Genomic DNA, 17,204 nt, shown 5'->3' with positions numbered 1-17,204 from the left:
GGGGCGGGGTAAGTTAGCATAATGGCGGCGAGCATATACATCTCGTTGCCAGATTTTGGCAGCGAGATGTAAGGGGTTTATAGTCGCGGGTGGAAGCGATTCCACTCGCGACTAGCAAGCACACATGTCAGCTGTTGAAAACAGCTGATATGTGCGTGGATTGCCACGGCCTGCCCACGGCAGGGGGTGGGTATTAACCGCACACGATTCATGACGTACCCAGTACGTCATGGGTCGTTAAGGGGTTAAAAATAAAATTTTTACTATTTTGTTAGTATTTTGTAAATTCACCTTTGGCTTTCAACACTGCCTGAATCCTTCTGGGCATACTCTCTATCAGATTCAAGCATGTTTCGATCGAAATCTGATCCCAGGACTCTTGCACACGTTTCCAATGTTGGTGCATACTGGACTCACTTGTGCATTTTCTTCAACGCTACCCACAAGTATTCGATTGGGTTGAGATCTGGACACTGGGTGGGCCAATCCAGCAGTTCTACTTCATTGTCATTGAACCATTTCTTCGTCAATCTCGATGTATGCTTTGGATTGTTGTCTTGCTGGAACACTGTGTCGTCCTTTTCATACCCACAGTACTCGAGTGTACGAAGTAACTCGTTTTGTAGGATACTCACATATAGCTCAGCATTGAGACCACCATCAATCCTGGTCAAGTATCCAACGACTTTGGCTGTGAAACACCCCCATATTATCAAGCTTCCTCCACCAAACTTGACAGTTCTTTCAATTTCTCTTCCTGTTAGCCCATTTTTCCTTTGTTTCTTAGAGACCTATTTGCACCCATCAGAGCCTAGACTATTGATTTTCATCTCACCGCTCTAAATCACCCGTTTTTTATCTTCTACTGTCCTTTTTTTTGCAAACTCAAGCCGACGCTTCTTATGACAATATTGAAGTCGAGACTTCTGCAGCTTTTTCTTGCCACTATTCTAGACTTATGTAATGTTCCTCACACGGTGTTTGCATGGACGTCTGTGATCTCACTGTTATAAAGCACACATGCCACCTCCACTGCCATGTTTCTCGCACCAGATCTGATAGATCTTGTGGTGAGCCAATTTGTGGACTCCAATATTTGCCCTGGATATCCACATCTTTGAAAATGGATGGGCGGACTTCATTTCGTATTCTTCCAACTGTCATGGCCTCACATGATGCAGTTTAGCAATTTTCTTTGCTGGGAGACCACTATCAATGAGCTGGATGGTGCTGTTTCTCTTTTCTTGGGAAATCTTCTTCATTGCTGCTCCTCGATTCAAACCAGTGACCTTTTGCTTGTAAATCAGCCTAATAAAACACGGAGCTATTAGGGAATGTGAGAACAGGTTGTAATTTGTAGTATATGGGAAGAGAAAGATTCTTTCCACTACCAGAAGCAAAACAGTAACAATGCAGTAACATGATGAGCATATCTGCATATGCAATCTGTATAACTAATTATATGCTACATAGTTGCAAGTCAAATTTATGTATGAGGTAGCCAAGAAGATTATTTATAAAATGAAGATCGTCTCATGCTCAAAGCTGTAGTGGATGGTGAGATATGGGGACTAAAAGTCAAAAGTTGAAAATATCCTTTTGCTTGTCACTATGTATGATACCCTTATAAATTTCTGCTCACAGGCTGACCTGGTGGTCCAATGGGTAACTCCTGATGGACAGAAGGAAATCCCCTTATGGTGGATAATTCTTGGCGCCCTTGGTGGATTGCTAATCCTTACATTGTTTATATTTGTCATGTGGAAGGTGAGTGGGACAAATAGCTGCCATTACTGGCTGAGCCTAGTTTCCATAATATTTATTCCAAGAACACTATTATTTGCTCTCCTTCCTAAATGTAATTTTAATTTCTGATTTTTTTAGTGCGGATTCTTTAGAAGGAACCGACCACCGACTGATGATGAGGACAGTTTAACAGACGGGCAGTAATGGATGTTCCAGCGTAATATCTCTGCGGCTTGAAAAACGTTTTATACACAATCACAACCTAAAACTTTTAAGAACCCATAAAATGCTCGTTGAACATTTATTTTACATTTATGGTGAATAGTGATGCAATTTATTATTTTTAGTGTTTTGCCCATTAAATAAAAAGCCTTGTGTCTGGTAATACAGGCTTGTTGGTCCAGTCCTTGATGCTTTAAATGTCCTAACGTCTAGCACTACAGTCCTTTGTATGGCTCTGGCTATAGGACTTTTTTGCCATGTTGTTCCTGTATATGTGTGAGTTTTCTCCAACATGTCAAATACATACTGCTAGATGAATTGGCCTGGTGTATTTCAAAGTGAAGGAAAAATAGAGTGTAAAGGGTACTTTACATGCTGCGATCTCGCTAGCGAGATTGCAAGCGATTGTGCCCGCCCCCATAGGTTGTGCGACATGGGCAAATCGCTGCCCGTGGTGCACAACCTCGTTAGTCCCCGTCACACGGACTTACCTGCCCTGTGATGTCGCTCTGGCCGGCGAACCGCCTCCTTTCTAAGAGGGCGGTTCGTGCGGTGTCACAGCGACGTCGCAGGGCAGGCGTCCAATAGAAGCGGAGGGGCGGAGATGAGCGGGATGTAACATCCTGCCCACCTCCTTCCTTCCGCATTGCCGGCGGGACGCTCCTGCGGTGTCACACATAACGATGTATGCTGCCACAGGAACGAGGAACAACATTGCTAATAAGCAGACAACGATTTTTGGTTTCAGGACGACCTCTCCACGGCAAACGATTTTGATCTCTTTTGTGATCGTTTAAGGTTGCTCGTAGGTATCACACACTGCGATCTCGTTAATGAAGCCGGATGTGCGTCACAAACACCGTGACCCCGACGATAATTCACTAACGATATCGCAGCGTGTAAAGCCCCCTTTAGCCTCATTATGGACAAGGACTGACATGGCTAATTGCTATCTATGTACAGACTAAAAAAAGTGTAAGTAAATCCATTATTTCTGCCATAATTTGGTCTGGTGGCTCTAACTTGATAGCCACACACATACTCACCCATTTGTCATGTTTCCCTTTGTTCTCTTCTAGTCCATTGTGTCTCATCTCCCTAAAAAAAGCTTTACATTCACCTCTTGGAATTTGCTGGCTCTGGCTATGTTATGTAGCTGACGCCTGCCTGTCTTATTTACGGACGGACCATGGTATTCAACTGGTGAGACAGAGGAGGAATCACCACATTCATAAAAGTCTGAACCTTTAGAATAACACATTATTTTACTTGTAACAATGAATCCAGTAAACAAGTAAATGTGCTAAATTTGCCATCCTCATAAAAAATTGGAATAAAAGTTCTATGCACACTAAAATTATACCAGAATTATATTTTATTATTTTTAAAAAGTCTCTTTAAAAATTGTCTTCCTAAACCATCACAACAAAATTGGCAGCCATGTATACCGTAATCAGGTCACAATGCTAATGCACTGCAAGATGCGGCACACCCTCTCAATAAAGCCAGAGACTGCACAGATGAAACAACCACTCACACACCTACCATTCATGGAGGGTTAGTTGCCTAGTATTAACAATGGAAAATGATATATATGTGTATACAGTGTCTGACTTACTGCCTATTACTGATGTCAACACCATTAGATCGGACAAGTTGTTCAGAACTCCATAAGTGCACCCCACAGGACATGAATGGTAGGTTGTGAGTGGTTGTTTCATCAGTATTTTGCATCTGCACTGCATTTTGTAGTGCATTAGTATAGTGACCTGGTGTCGATAAATACGTCTGCCTTTTTTCTATGATGTGTTTTGAATTTTATGTCATTTTTGGTGAGTCTACTAAAACCCTCCTAATAATGTATGTGATGTAGCACTAATGTATAAAAATACTTACCGATCTTCATCTTGCCTGGTTTCCAGCATTTCCAGCCCTCTTCTGGAACCCATGTGTAGTGCCCCTAAATACATCAGGGTGCTACAGGGAACTGCATCCTGTTTCTTCAGGATGCAGGACCTACCTTCCCTGGTTCCCAAGTTCCCAGAAACCGGTGTCACCTCCATAAGCACCACAAATCCCAATCAACACCTCACATCATGACCTGTCAGACACACCAGTGGGTTGGTCTAGCTGGAAAAGTGCCACCCACCTAGGGGTCAGGCAGACTAGTGGGAGGGAAGTAAAGGAGTCGAGTGAGAGCCCTCAAAGAGAGAGGAGCTGGGGAGAGTGAGTTCCCGGGGTGCTAGTCCGTGGTTGGGTCACAGACAGTAATCCGGGACCTGAGGAGTTGCGGACCGGTGGCAGTGACATTGAAAAAGTGTGCGACGGACATAGTCTAGGAGGACTGTCAGCACCAGCAAGCCCAAAAGAAACTGACCGGTAACAAGCACGACGGGGTACAGGACCCTAGGTCAGGAGCCGATTCAACGTCCTGGCAATTAACCTGGAGAGGAAGGGGACCTTCAGGGACCTTCCCAGAGAGCTCAGAGACTGAGGGCATCAGCACACCACGGGGGACAGGGTTTTCCAGTGAAAGCAACCCACTAAAGTCCCAAGTGCCAGCCCTTGGGAGCACATCTTCACCTAAAAACTGAAGAAGCGGGACCTTATAGTTTCAGGCTATAGGGACCCACATGGACATGAAACTGTGAATGTAGGCAGGCTCCGGATTACTATGTGACACCGGTGGGACCGGGTACGTGCATGGGCTTCCCGCAGTGGCAAGGACACACAGAGAACTTGGTTTACTAGCAGCGTGTGTGTCTCCTTTATAATCCTCATCCAGCACCACGACTACCCACAGTGAGTACCCTGGTCCCCTGCACCCTACTCTCCCAAATAACCACCAACAACACCCCTGAGCCTGGGGCCATCCCTACCTGTGGAGGGACTAACATCTGGCTGCATAACTCCATCTGCACCGGTATTCCCTACAGCAGCAGCAGTACTCCTATTACCGCAGCTCACAGGTGGCGTCACAAACTTCTCCCCTGTAACTACCCCCTTTCACGGATCAAAGTGTCCGCCAAACCTGGTCCAGGCCCCTCGAGCCACCACAATCCCGGATCCGAGCAGCCCGACCAACATCGGTGCGGTAGACATGCCTGTTCTTTGAGGAAACCTATCAATCAAATTTGGCGACTATAAGCTGCGGCCACCACCAGTGATGTTTTATATACAGCATTCCAGAATACTGTATATAAGAGCCCAGGCCACGCTGTATAACGTAAAAAACACTTTTATAATATTCACCTAAGGGGTGGCTTAATCCGATGGGTGTCACTACTCCCCAGTCCGATGCCTACTCTCTCCTGCGATCTCTGTCCTCCTTCTACCCAGCCCAGTATGGATGACATCATCCACACAGGCCGACATTGCGGTCCTGAATTGGCGCACTTTGATCTGCCCTGCTGCAGGCAGATCAAAGTACTGTAGTGAACAGATGCAAGGAAAGGTTAAAGAACACCTGAGCATGCACACCACAGTACTTTAATCTGCCCTGAGCAGGTTAGAATAAAGTGCACCTGTGCAATGCAAGCTAGTGTGCATGACGTAGGACGCGTCATGCACACATGCCTCAGATGAAGTGTGGCGCCCTGGACAAGCCAGGGGCCACAGAGAACAACACCAACACCCCACACTCCCGGTGAGGCACACCAAAGTCAGACAAAAAACCCTTGTTGCCTTCCTCCAGGGGCTGATGTCCACACCAGGGGGTGGGCCAGGCGGTTGGCCCCGCCCACCGAGGAGTTCACAGTCCTGGAGGCGGGAAGAGTAAGGCAGTTTAGTTTTGAAGGTGAAAGTGGAAGGAGGAAAGTGGCAGTTAAGCAGCCTGAAGTTGGTCCGGGTGTGTGGCCCGGACGGATCAGCAAGGTTGGCAGACGGTGGTGACCGTCTGCAGGAGTGGCCTATTGGAGCTAGCCGTAAGGACCATGGACGGGCGGTGGCCCGACGGTACCGGACGGGTACGCAAAGAGAAGCCAGCACCATCCGGCAGGGGCTTACGGACCCCGGCAAGGCTAGGAGTCGCCGTGAATTTGCCAAATCCGTTAGCGAAGGGAACCTCCTGGGTTTCCCAGCAGCCAAGTCCCGTCAGAAGGCAACCGTCCAACCGAGAGAGGGAAACACAGTCACCGCCAAGGCTAAAGTTCCCAGGGCCAGAGCCTGCGGGCAAAAGGGACTCCTTCAGCACCCATCCAAGCTGGGGGAGCGGGTTACCGGTGGGAACCCATTGGAACCGTTACACTACATAGGTGCAGGGAAAGGCAGTCACCATCAACCTGCCGGGAAAAACAACACCGCAGCCATATGTGGGACCCATCCATCCAGCCGTGTGTTTTACCGAGAACTGTGTCCTCATCATTGGCTGAGTGAGTACCACCGTGCCGTGCGGCACAGCGCTGCACCTGTGACCCTGCACCTCACCAGGCCCCGTAACCCGCCTGCCATCCATCCCTACCCCATCACCGGGCCCCGGGACAACCAACCCTCTACCCACGGAGGGGAGAACTAACATCCAGGCTGCTCCCTGTCATCGCTCCCGGGATCCCCGTCCAGAGCAGCGGTGGTGTCACCAAACTCACCACAACCGTGGGTGGTGTCACGGACATTACCAAACCCCCACAATCAAATCCCCCTTTTCACTCACGGGCGAAGAACGCCGCTCGAGTCCCCGGGATCCGGCCCACCGCTCGAGCCACCACCGAGCAGCAGCAGCAGCCGGACCCAAGCAGTGGGAGAGCGCAGCGTCCCCTCCTCCGCCCGCGACAACTTGGCGTCACGAACAGGATCCTACCGCTCTGCCGTCTGGTAGAGGTGCGCTTTGTTACCGCCGGAGGTGTCCGGCCGGAAAATTTGATAAGCCGCCATCTTGGGTGCGAAAAGTTCCCGCTCGAGCGTCTCCTCGAGTAGTGGAGGCGCGAAGGCCAAAACCCCGCCCCTGTAGAGGAGGAGCCGGAAAGAGACTAAGGGGGACTGATGGCGTCTGGCCGCATGTAGCCCGCGGCTATAAAAGCAGGGATGCCAGGACCCTGCGGCCATCTTGTTGCTGATTCCTGGAAGAGGCCGCCAGAAAGATGTTCATGCCGTCCCGTAGCACCGTAGCCCCCGCGCCTGGAACCGCGGCGTGGGTGGAGATCCGGACCGCGCAGCTCCAACAACGGCTGCAGGTCAAGATGCAGCTCCTCTTGGAGGAGTGGGAGGCCAACATGGCGGAGGTTATAGCAACCGTACGGAGACGCGAAGAGGAGGGAGTTTCGGACGGGAGGGTGAGTGACCCACGCCCTGGTACCCCTAGTGGGTCGGTCATCGTGGCTGCGGGACCCGGTCTAAACTCGCTCGCCCTGCTACCTCCCTCGCTACCTGTATTGGCTGCCATGACCCCGCCACTAGGCCCGCTACCCCCGCAACCGGTAGCGGTACCCTGCATGTCCGCCCAGGCGGATCGACCTGTAACCGGAGCCCGTGACCGACCGGAAGTGCTACCCTGGAAGGTGCAGAAGCCTGAGCCGGAGGCATCCCCTGAAAAACTTCCTGAGCCGGAGCCGACAGGCCGCTCCGTGCAGGAGGCCCGGCGGAAGAGGACCCCTGTGCCCATCCCCCACACCTCGGCTGAGGTTGCGCCGGGTTGCCGCTGCAAGGCAGCACCCCAGGACAAGTCACCGCGGGACCTTCCACCCAGATCACCAGTGGTGGGCAGTATCCAGAAGGTCTCGCGGGGCCCGACCCGTGCGCCGGAGCTCACAGCAGCTCTATATTGGGACAGGGAACCGACACCGCTGGGCCCGGAGATTGCCGAGAGAGAGAGGAAGAAGGCAGAGTTGGTGGCCCGTACGATCCGGGAGAAAGAGAGCCTCCGTCAAGTGACCTTCCGTGTCTGGGGCCCCCTGTATGAAGGGCAGGTGAGGCGGTTTGATGTCCGCCGGGGCTATGGTTTCATCTATGAACCGGACCTGGAGGCCGAGGTCTCTATAGCCCGGTGGGATGTTAATGCCCACCTGCCGGAGGAGCATCCCGGCCGCAATCTGATGCCCGGAGACCTGGTGCAGTATACCCGGCACTGTGGGGAGAGGGGGTGGTTCGCATTGGATGCGAAGCTTAGGGGCAGCCAGGAGGCCCGAGTGTCCACCGCACCTCCTCCCCCAGCCGACTCAGAGGAATCAGAGTGATGGCAGCGGAGTCCCGTTGCAATTGTCCCCTGTTGGGACCACCAGTGTTAAAAGTACCGTTTAAAAGAATGATAAGTGAATGGTTAACCGAAGATTTACCTGATTGACAAACCGTGATTGAAACCGGTCGTTGCCGCCACCGTTGTCCCCGTGGGGACTGCTTACAAGTTTTGCATAAGGGACTCCTTATGGACAAGCCTGAGAACTAGAAAGGCAACCACGAACTTGTGGCTTGTAAATAATTATGTTTGTGGCTTTCACCGTTGCCGCTTCCGGAGAGGCAGATTGGAGGAAGGGCCCACAGTGGAGCAGGCTGGGGCCCAGCCACCACCGGAACCGGTGGCGATCCTCTGGGGGTTTCAGGGGTTCCCCATGGACGTGGGTCCCCTGAAAAGGACAGAACCCGCTCGGGCAACTTGTGCTGAACTGGGGTCAAGGGGTGCTGCCTATTTGCTTAGGGGCAGCATCAGGGCCAGGTTGCTTGGGTGGGAGAGAACGGAAGCCAACACCGTTAGTAACGTTTAAGTAAGAGTACCTCCCGATGTGGGAAGATGTTACTTTAATTGTAATCTGTTTACCGTTTATTTTTCAGTTTGTGAAAATAAAACCGGTGATGGACGGGCAGCCCGCGGATGGTCTGCATTTTACTTTTTTTTTTTTTTAATCCAATCAATTTTTATTGTAGGAAGTTACATTACAAAAAAAAGGAGAAATTCAGGTATCATTGGCAATAATACACAAAGAAAACAACGCTGTAACATGTGGTAGTGTCACCTTTGATTATGATTCACATTTCCTGTCACACCACCACCAATCATGTCTGATGCAAGTTGCAACTTTTTAGGTTAATCAATACCCAATACGTATAGAATCAACCTACCAATTTACTCTTTAATCCTCAAAATGAGGGATCCAAACAACCAGAACCAGAGAGTAAGAAAGGAAGATAAGAAAAGGGAGGGGAGAGAGAGGTGGGGGAGAGGGGGAGAACCATGGATGGTTGCAAGGAGGCAACCAGGGAGGGGGAGCGGGGAGGGAGGGAATTGGATGGCGTTTTGGGGCAGCCCGAGCAGTAACAACAACAGAGATTTAAACACCTTGACTATTGACATGTGGTATGGGTGAACTCCCTGCGTAACACACACTTTGAGCCTATTTGACCCGTTTTTTTAATTATCAACAGTTTGCCCTGGAAACAGATGCCTGACAGGGGATGCATATACAGAGTTTAACCACGTGTCCCAAATCTGAAGTATTTTGTTTTTGGCGCGGATGGAGTGAGCCAGACAGAACTCGTATTGGCATTGGAGATTAATTCGGTTATATAGTTCAACTAATGTAGGCGTCTTTGGGGATTTCCAGTGCAAACTTATGCAATATCTGGCAGCTACTAGAATGTGAACTAATAAACCCCTGGATTCCCAAGAGAACTCCTCTATACCCACGTTTAGCACTGCCAGAGCCGGATTCGGATTAATACGATTGCCTGTCAGCTCACCCATCAGGCCAAACACCTCCAACCAGAACGAGAAAACCTTGGGACACGCCCACCAGCAGTGACCAAGAGTACCCCTTTGGAGGCAGCCCTTCCAACAATGTGGCGAATAATTTGGGAGGAACTGTGCTAAGTTGGCTGGGGACCGATACCATCGCAGGTGTACTTTTTTCAGTTGCTCCAGATGATTTATACACTTGGAATATTTTTGGATATTTGCTGATGCCGAGTGCCAGTTTGAAGGTGAGGTAGAGACACTCAACTCCACGTCCCATTTATTCATATAAGGAGATTTTTGCTCTTCGGGGGGGTTATTGAGCCATTTGTATGTCGAGGAGATACCTTTGGATTTAATTATCTTTTTAAATACCAAAGCTTTTGTTGTATGTAACAGAGGCTTTGACTTTGGAGGAAATTTAGAGGCCAGAAAATGACTAATTTGGATGTGTTGATAGAAACAGCCCTTTAAAGAGGGGTGTTCCCGTACTATTTCATTAAAGGGGTTAACACCCAAATCAGAGTATAGATCCGCCAGCACTGTAATGCCCGATCCCTCCCACCTGGCCAGATTCAAAAAGGGGATTTGAGATTCCAACGACTTGAGGGAAATCTCTGAAAGAGGAATCTGAATCTTATGAATCAAGTCATTTCGCCAGACCTCCAGGGAGGCTGACATGGTGGGAACACACGGGGAGAACCGTGAACGGCTCAAATATTCTGCTTCCATCATTCTTCTGACCGAGCCCTGGCGGGACAGGAAATTTTCAATCTGAGCCCATCTATGTGAATTACCTGGACGCCACCATTCCTTTAGTGATTCAATTAGTAAGGCTTTATAATATGCCGTTATGTTTGGGGTGCCCAATCCCCCTAAGTCATATGGGGGGTATAACACTTTACCTGCGACCCTAGCCCTTTTATTACCCCAGACAAATTTGTTAGTCAACGATTGAAGTTTCATCAGGGTTTTGTGAGAAATTTTGATGGGAAGGCATCTGAGCACATACAATATTTTGGGTAAGAAAACCATTTTAAAGGACTGTATCCTGGCCATCCAGGACAATGATATTTTTTCATATCTTCCCAATTCCTTTTCTAAATTTTGGATCAGAGGTTCCAAATTTTCTTTAATTAACATCTGCGATGGTGTCAGCTTAATACCCAAATAAGGTATCCCCCTGTCGCACCATTTGAATTGAAAGGCCCCCTCCAGCGCACTCCTGGCCTCCGCCGGTACATTAAACGGCAGTATCAAAGACTTTGCCGCATTAAGCTTATAATACGACACTTTAGAAAAGTTTGATAATGTGTTCACCACTGCTGGAATCGACACTGCAAGGTTAGAACAGGAAATTATCACATCGTCTGCGTATAAACCAAGTTTATGTTCAAATTCCCCAACTCTTATACCAGAAATGGCTATGTTTTTTCGTATAGCTTCCGCCAGAGGTTCTACCACTAAAGCAAAAATAGCGGGAGACAATGGACACCCCTGGCGGGTGCCATTACTTATTTGAAATTTAGATGACAGAAACCCCGATGCCAACACTGACGCATTTGGGTAAGAGTAGAGGGCTAGAATGGATGACTTGATGTTCCCCAAGAACCCGAATTTTGTTAGAACTCTCTCCAGGTATCCCCAGTGCACCCTGTCAAAGGCTTTTTCAGCATCAAGAGACAGGAATGCACTGGGTTCACCCGATATCTCCACCAGTCCAATCAAGTCAAGCATCCGTCTGGTGCCATCCTTAGATTGCCTCCCTGTCACAAACCCAACTTGATCTGGAGCCACTAAGGTCGGGATCACTTTGTGAAGTCTATCTGCCACTAGTTTGGCATAAATTTTAACATCACAATTTAGGAGTGAGATGGGCCTAAAATTACCCGGGGTGTCTGCAGGTTTCCCTGGCTTTGGTAGCGTGATAATTATCGCTTCTAAGTTGTCTGGAGAAATTGACCCTTTATTTTGCCAAAAATTGAAGGTTTTTGACATAAAGGGGGACAGAGTGGATGTAAATTGTTTGTAATATTCGTATGGCAGCCCATCGGGGCCCGGGGCAGAGTTAGACTTAGTCATTTTGATGGCACCTAGGATTTCATGTGTTGTAAAGGGAAGATTAAGTTCCTCTAATTGCTCATCTGAGACCCGGGGAAGATCCAGGGTGTCTAGGAAACCCTGTATATCCACTTGAGTCGGCTGTGACGTATTGGAATCATATTTTAGATTATACAGGGCCTCATAGTATTTCGCAAATGCTTCTGCTATTTCAATGGGATGTCTAGTGATTGTTCCGTTCGGGTCCCTCAGGAATTCTATTTTAGATTGGATCTCACGTTTTTTCGTCCTTCTTGCCAATAAGGACCCCGCTCTATCCCCCATAGCATAAAATGTCGATCTATTTTTTTTAAGATTATGTTCGTATTTTTGCAGGAGTAGGGATCTTAGTTGGAATCTATGGGTTACAATTTCTTTAGTCAAGTTAGGGGATGCTTTGGCTTTATTCAGGGATTCAAGGTGATGAATACGGGTTAATATATATTTAATATCTGCGTCTTTTTTCCGTTTTTGGATGGAGGCTATTTTTATGAGCTGCCCTCTGACTACGGCTTTATGAGCAGCCCACAGGGTCTCGTCAGAAATTTCCCCATTATTATTAAGTTTAAAATATTCTGTTAACACTGACTCTACTTCATCATGTACCTTCTGCCTACCAAGCAAGCTGGTATTCAGTCTCCACCTAGGGGAATTTTGAACATTAAAGCTACCCTGAACAGACAAAGAGATCGGCGCATGATCTGTCCAAGTAATTAAACCAATATCAGCTGCCACACAATTACTTATAGATTTGCTGTCGACCAAAAAAAAATCAATTCTACTGTATGAGCGGTGCCTGGAAGAGAAGAACGTATAGTCTCTTTCTGATGCGTGCAAATATCTCCAGATGTCATGAAAATGGAATTCATTGATGAGATGCTTAAGTTCCTTAGCATGTGGGATGCTGGTGTTGGAGCAATCCATGGAGCGTATTACAGGTATATTAAAGTCTCCACAGATGATTTCCGCCCCTGTGGCAGTATCTTTGAATGCTTGGAAAAATTTCCTAGCAAAGTTCAATTGTGATGAATTTGGGGAGTAGACCGTTGCCAAGGTATAAGGGACGCTGTTGATATAACAAGACAAAATAATATATCTTCCATCCGCTCCATAACTGACATTTATCAATTTAAAGGCCACTGAGTTCTTTATTAAAATGGCCACTCCTCCTCTTTTTTTTGAGTCATTAGCAAAAAAGGTGTGTTGGAAGCTTGGATGAAGTAGCCGTTTATTATCTGTGGAAAGAAGGTGGGTCTCCTGAATGCACGCTATATCACAGTTAGATGCCTTGACCTCTCTCCACATCATTGACCTTTTTGCTGGGGAGTTGAGCCCGTTCACATTAATAGACAATATCTTAATTCTCATATTGGAGCCGCAGGGGGGGTTGAATTCCCAGGAACGCCATCAGGGATGAGAGGGGCTAGACCAGCAAGGAATTGAGAGAAATTTCCAGAAAAAATTAAGGAACATTTGTGAGAAGAGGAACAAAAACAAAAAAATTCCAACAACACCGGTTTGCCCCGAATAGGGTGCCCGGTGTATAACCGCTCGCCATAGGCGAGAACATCAGGGGGGCTACGTGACATCCCGTGTCACAGGAGCAGGGACAGCAGGTGCCATAAGCAGGAAGGAGTCCCAGCTAAGCTACTGACCATTCAGGGTTAATCCTGTCTGGAGGGCCTCTATGATTCTCCTGCCCACCAGGGTTTGGTGGGTGGGCTATTCCCCAGTCATCCAGCAATTTGCCCAGCTGAGAAGGAGTATGACATATGTGAGTGCCTCCATCTTTGAAAATTATCATCTTCACCGGAAAACCCCACTTGTACTTGATGTCTTGATCTCTAAGGAGTTTAGAAAGGTGGGCAAATTCTCTTCTTTTATTAAGAGTTGCAGCAGAAAGATCTGGGAAGATTTTTAGTCCCATGAAAGTGTCTGGCAGGGCTGGATTTCCCCTCAGTGTGTGCAGCACAGCTTCTTTTGTTTTATAGAAATGAAGTCTAGCCAGGACATCTTTAGGCAGAGCTGGATCTATGCCTTTGGCTTTCGGGACTCTATGAATCCTGTCCACTATCAGGTCTCTGGTGTCCCATCCAGGGAGTATAAGCTGCAGAAACTTGTGGAAGTATTCCTGGAGGTCTTTATCTGCTACTGATGAGGGAATCCCTCTGATTTTTAGGTTATTTCTTCGGGATCTGTCCTCTATATCACTGATTTTAAGCTTTAGTGCCTCCACCTCCTTTTCCAAAGCTGTGTTAGCATCTATCAGATTGTTATGTGATGTTGCAAACTCAGCCATCTTAGTTTCTACATGCTCTGTGCGAACCCCTAGAGACCTGATCTCTTCCTTCAGCTCTCTTACTATTTCTCTGAGATCAGCCTGCAAGGAAGCCCTCAGCGTTTTCAGCAGAGCTTGCATTGTTTCCTCTGTCAAAGGAATGGCTGTGCAGCCTCTCAAACAGCCTGTGCCTCCCTGTGAGGAGTGGGAAGAAGCTGAGTGTGAAGCCATCTTGCTTGGTGAGCAGAGATCCCTATCCAGGGGGTAGAAGTCTGTCAGTTTGGCTGGAGTGCCAGTCTTTTTAGGTCTTCCCTTAGGCATAGCTGGGGGCTGGGGTTACTCACACCTCCTGTAGCTGGTAATCCTGTTATCTGTGAGCTGATAAGAGCCGGTTTATCCTGCTTCAGCACAGAGCTCTCCTTCAAGCAGCCGTCGCCATCAGCGTGCAGGCCACGCCCCCGTCTGCATTTTACTAAGGGGGATTGTGGCACCCTGGACAAGCCAGGGGCCACAGAGAACAACACCAACACCCCACACTCCCGGTCAGGCACACCAAAGTCAGACAAAAAACTCTTGTTTGCTTCCTCCAGGGGCTGATGTCCACACCAGGGGGTGGGCCAGGCGGTTGACCCCACCCACTGAGGAGTTCACAGTCCTGGAGGCGGGAAGAGTAAGGCAGTTTAGTTTTGGAGGTGAAAGTGGAAGGAGGAAAGTGGCAGTTAAGCAGCCTGAAGTTGGTCCGGGTGTGTGGCCCGGACGGATCAGCAAGGTTGGCAGACAGTGGTGACCGTCTGCAGGAGTGGCCTATTGGAGCTAGCCGTAAGGACCGTGGACGGGCGGTGGCCCGGCAGTACCGGACCGGTACGCAAAGAAAAGCCAGCACCATCCGGCAGGGGCTTACGGACCCCGGCAAGGCTAGGAGTCGCCGTGAATTTGCCAAATCCGTTAGCGAAGGGAACCTCCTGGGTTTCCCAGCAGCCAAGTCCCGTCAGAAGGCAACCGTCCAACCGAGAGAGGGAAACACAGTCACCGCCAAGGCTAAAGTTCCCAGGGCCAGAGCCTGCGGGCAAAAGGGACTCCTTCAGCACCCATCCAAGCTGGGGGAACGGGTTACCGGTGGGAACCCATTGGAACCGTTACACTACATAGGTGCAGGGAAAGGCAGTCACCATCAACCTGCCGGGAGAAACAACACCGCAGCCGTCTGTGGGACCCGTCCATCCAGCCGTGTGTTTTACCGAGTATATAAAGAGTAAAACCTGGCTCAACCACTCAAATCAGTGTAGGTGCTCTGGAGAAAAACAGGTAATATAGAAAATGTACTCCGGCACACTAAGTGTGCCGGAGTGTGTTTTACCGAGAACTGTGTCCTCATCATTGGCTGAGTGAGTACCACCGTGCCGTGCGGCACAGCGCTGCCCCCGTGACCCTGCACCTCCCCAGGCCCCGTAACCCACCTGCCATCCATCCCTACCCCATCACCGGGCCCCGGGACAACCAACCCCCTACCCACGGAGGGGAGAACTAACATCCAGGCTGCTCCCTGTCATCGCTCCCGGGATCCCCGTCCAGAGCAGCGGTGGTGTCACCAAACTCACCACAACCGTGGGTGGCGTCACGGACAATACCAAACCCCCACAATCAAATCCCCCTTTTCACTCAGGGGCGAGGAACGCCGCTCGAGTCCCCGGGATCCGGCCCACCGCTCGAGCCACCACCGAGCAGCAGCAGCAGCCGGACCCGAGCAGTGGGAGAACGCAGCGTCCCCTCCTCCGCCCGCGACAGAAGGAGGACGGCAATCACAGCAGAGGGAAGGCACTGGACGGAAGAGCAGCGACACCCATCGGACCGAACCGCCCCTTAAGTGATTATTATAAAAGTGTTTTTTTACGTTCTACACAGTGGCCTGGGCTCTTATATACAGCATTCCAGAATGCTGCATATAAGAGCTCAGTGGTGTTGGCCACAGCTTATAGTCTTCAAATCTGGTGACAGGTTCCCTTTAAACTTTAATGGGTTACTGTGTGTGACTTCCGCTCAAGTCTACACACAAAACCTTCTTTGAAAGACAGCCATTGCTTAGTATTTTAATGTAACTCTATATCACATACAAAATTAGAAGTCTGTAGGGAAAAAATTGCAGATTATTTAATACGTTTTTAACTTTTTCTAAATAATAAAACATAAGAAAACTACCGTATATAAATTTGGTATCTGTGTAATATAGCGAGCTGATGGTTAAAACAAAGATTTCTCTAAAATGCTGCACACGGAGTAAGGCCGTCATCACACATGGAACACTCATGGTCATAATGTACAAACTCCTGACCCCAAACCCATTGACCTCATATCCATAAAGAAGGTTGTGGAGTTAAGATCAGAAGACTCACAGCCAGTCTGAACATTGTTGTGTGTACTTGAACCTTGAATGTTGGAAGTGTAAAACCTACCTTAGTCCTCTTTCACACGTCCGTGTCTCCGATATGTGTTTAGTCCGTTTCCTCATGTACCGGAGACACGGGCACACGTAGACCCATTCAATGGGTCTGCGCTCACGTGCCTGTTCTGCCAGGGCCGTATTTACCATTAGGCACCCGTGGTCCGGTGCCTAGGGCGGCAGATTGTGAGGGGCGGCACCTTCTGGCAGCAAAAAAAAAAAAAAAAAAATTTTTTTTTTTTTTTTTTTTTTTTTTTTACATTTTTTTTTTTTTGTGGCCGCCGAGCAAAGGGAGCTGATTGACCCCGGAACTGCCGGCGCCTGCACTTCCGGGGTCACAGGCGCGCGCCAATCAGCTCCTTCCTCTGTGCTGCGTCCACTGCTGTGTGGACGTCACATGCAGAGCTCACAGCAGGACGCCGCGGAGGACGCCGTGATGGAAGCCGGTGTCAGAAGAGGATACTCACGTGAGCCAGGAAGATGGCGGCGGGCACTGGAGCAGGTAAGTGGATTCATAAGGAGCGTGGGAGTGTCTCTAATGCAGACCGGAGATCTGCGCATGCGGGTGGGGGGGAGGCGGCAAAGGCAGATACTGGAAGGAGGCAGAGGCTGAGACTGGGGGGAGGCTGGAGGGAGGCAGAGGCTGAGTCTGGGGGAGGCTGGAGGGAGGCAGAGGCTGAGACTGTGGGGAGGCTGGAGGGAGGCAGAGGCTGAGACTGGGGGAGGCTGGAGGGAGGCAGAGGCAGAGACTGGGGGGAGGCTGG

General features: G+C 49.2%; 1 protein-coding gene across 1 annotated transcript in view; it reads left to right on the top strand.

The window, feature by feature from the left end:
* The window catches only part of ITGA2B (integrin subunit alpha 2b), a 130,942-nt gene extending 127,662 nt beyond the window's left edge, over positions 1-3,280 (top strand). Inside the window, exons 30-31 of the mRNA XM_075347718.1 lie at positions 1,645-1,767; positions 1,885-3,280. Coding sequence (XP_075203833.1) covers positions 1,645-1,767; positions 1,885-1,950 — 189 coding nt within the window. The 3' untranslated portion in view covers positions 1,951-3,280. The remainder of the gene's footprint in view (positions 1-1,644; positions 1,768-1,884) is intronic.
* Positions 3,281-17,204: the final 13,924 nt, after the last annotated feature.

The sequence above is a fragment of the Anomaloglossus baeobatrachus genome, chromosome 5 (assembly GCF_048569485.1).
Source record: "Anomaloglossus baeobatrachus isolate aAnoBae1 chromosome 5, aAnoBae1.hap1, whole genome shotgun sequence".
NCBI classification, from domain to species: Eukaryota; Metazoa; Chordata; class Amphibia; order Anura; family Aromobatidae; genus Anomaloglossus; species Anomaloglossus baeobatrachus.
This window is presented reverse-complemented; position numbering and strand designations above follow the sequence as displayed.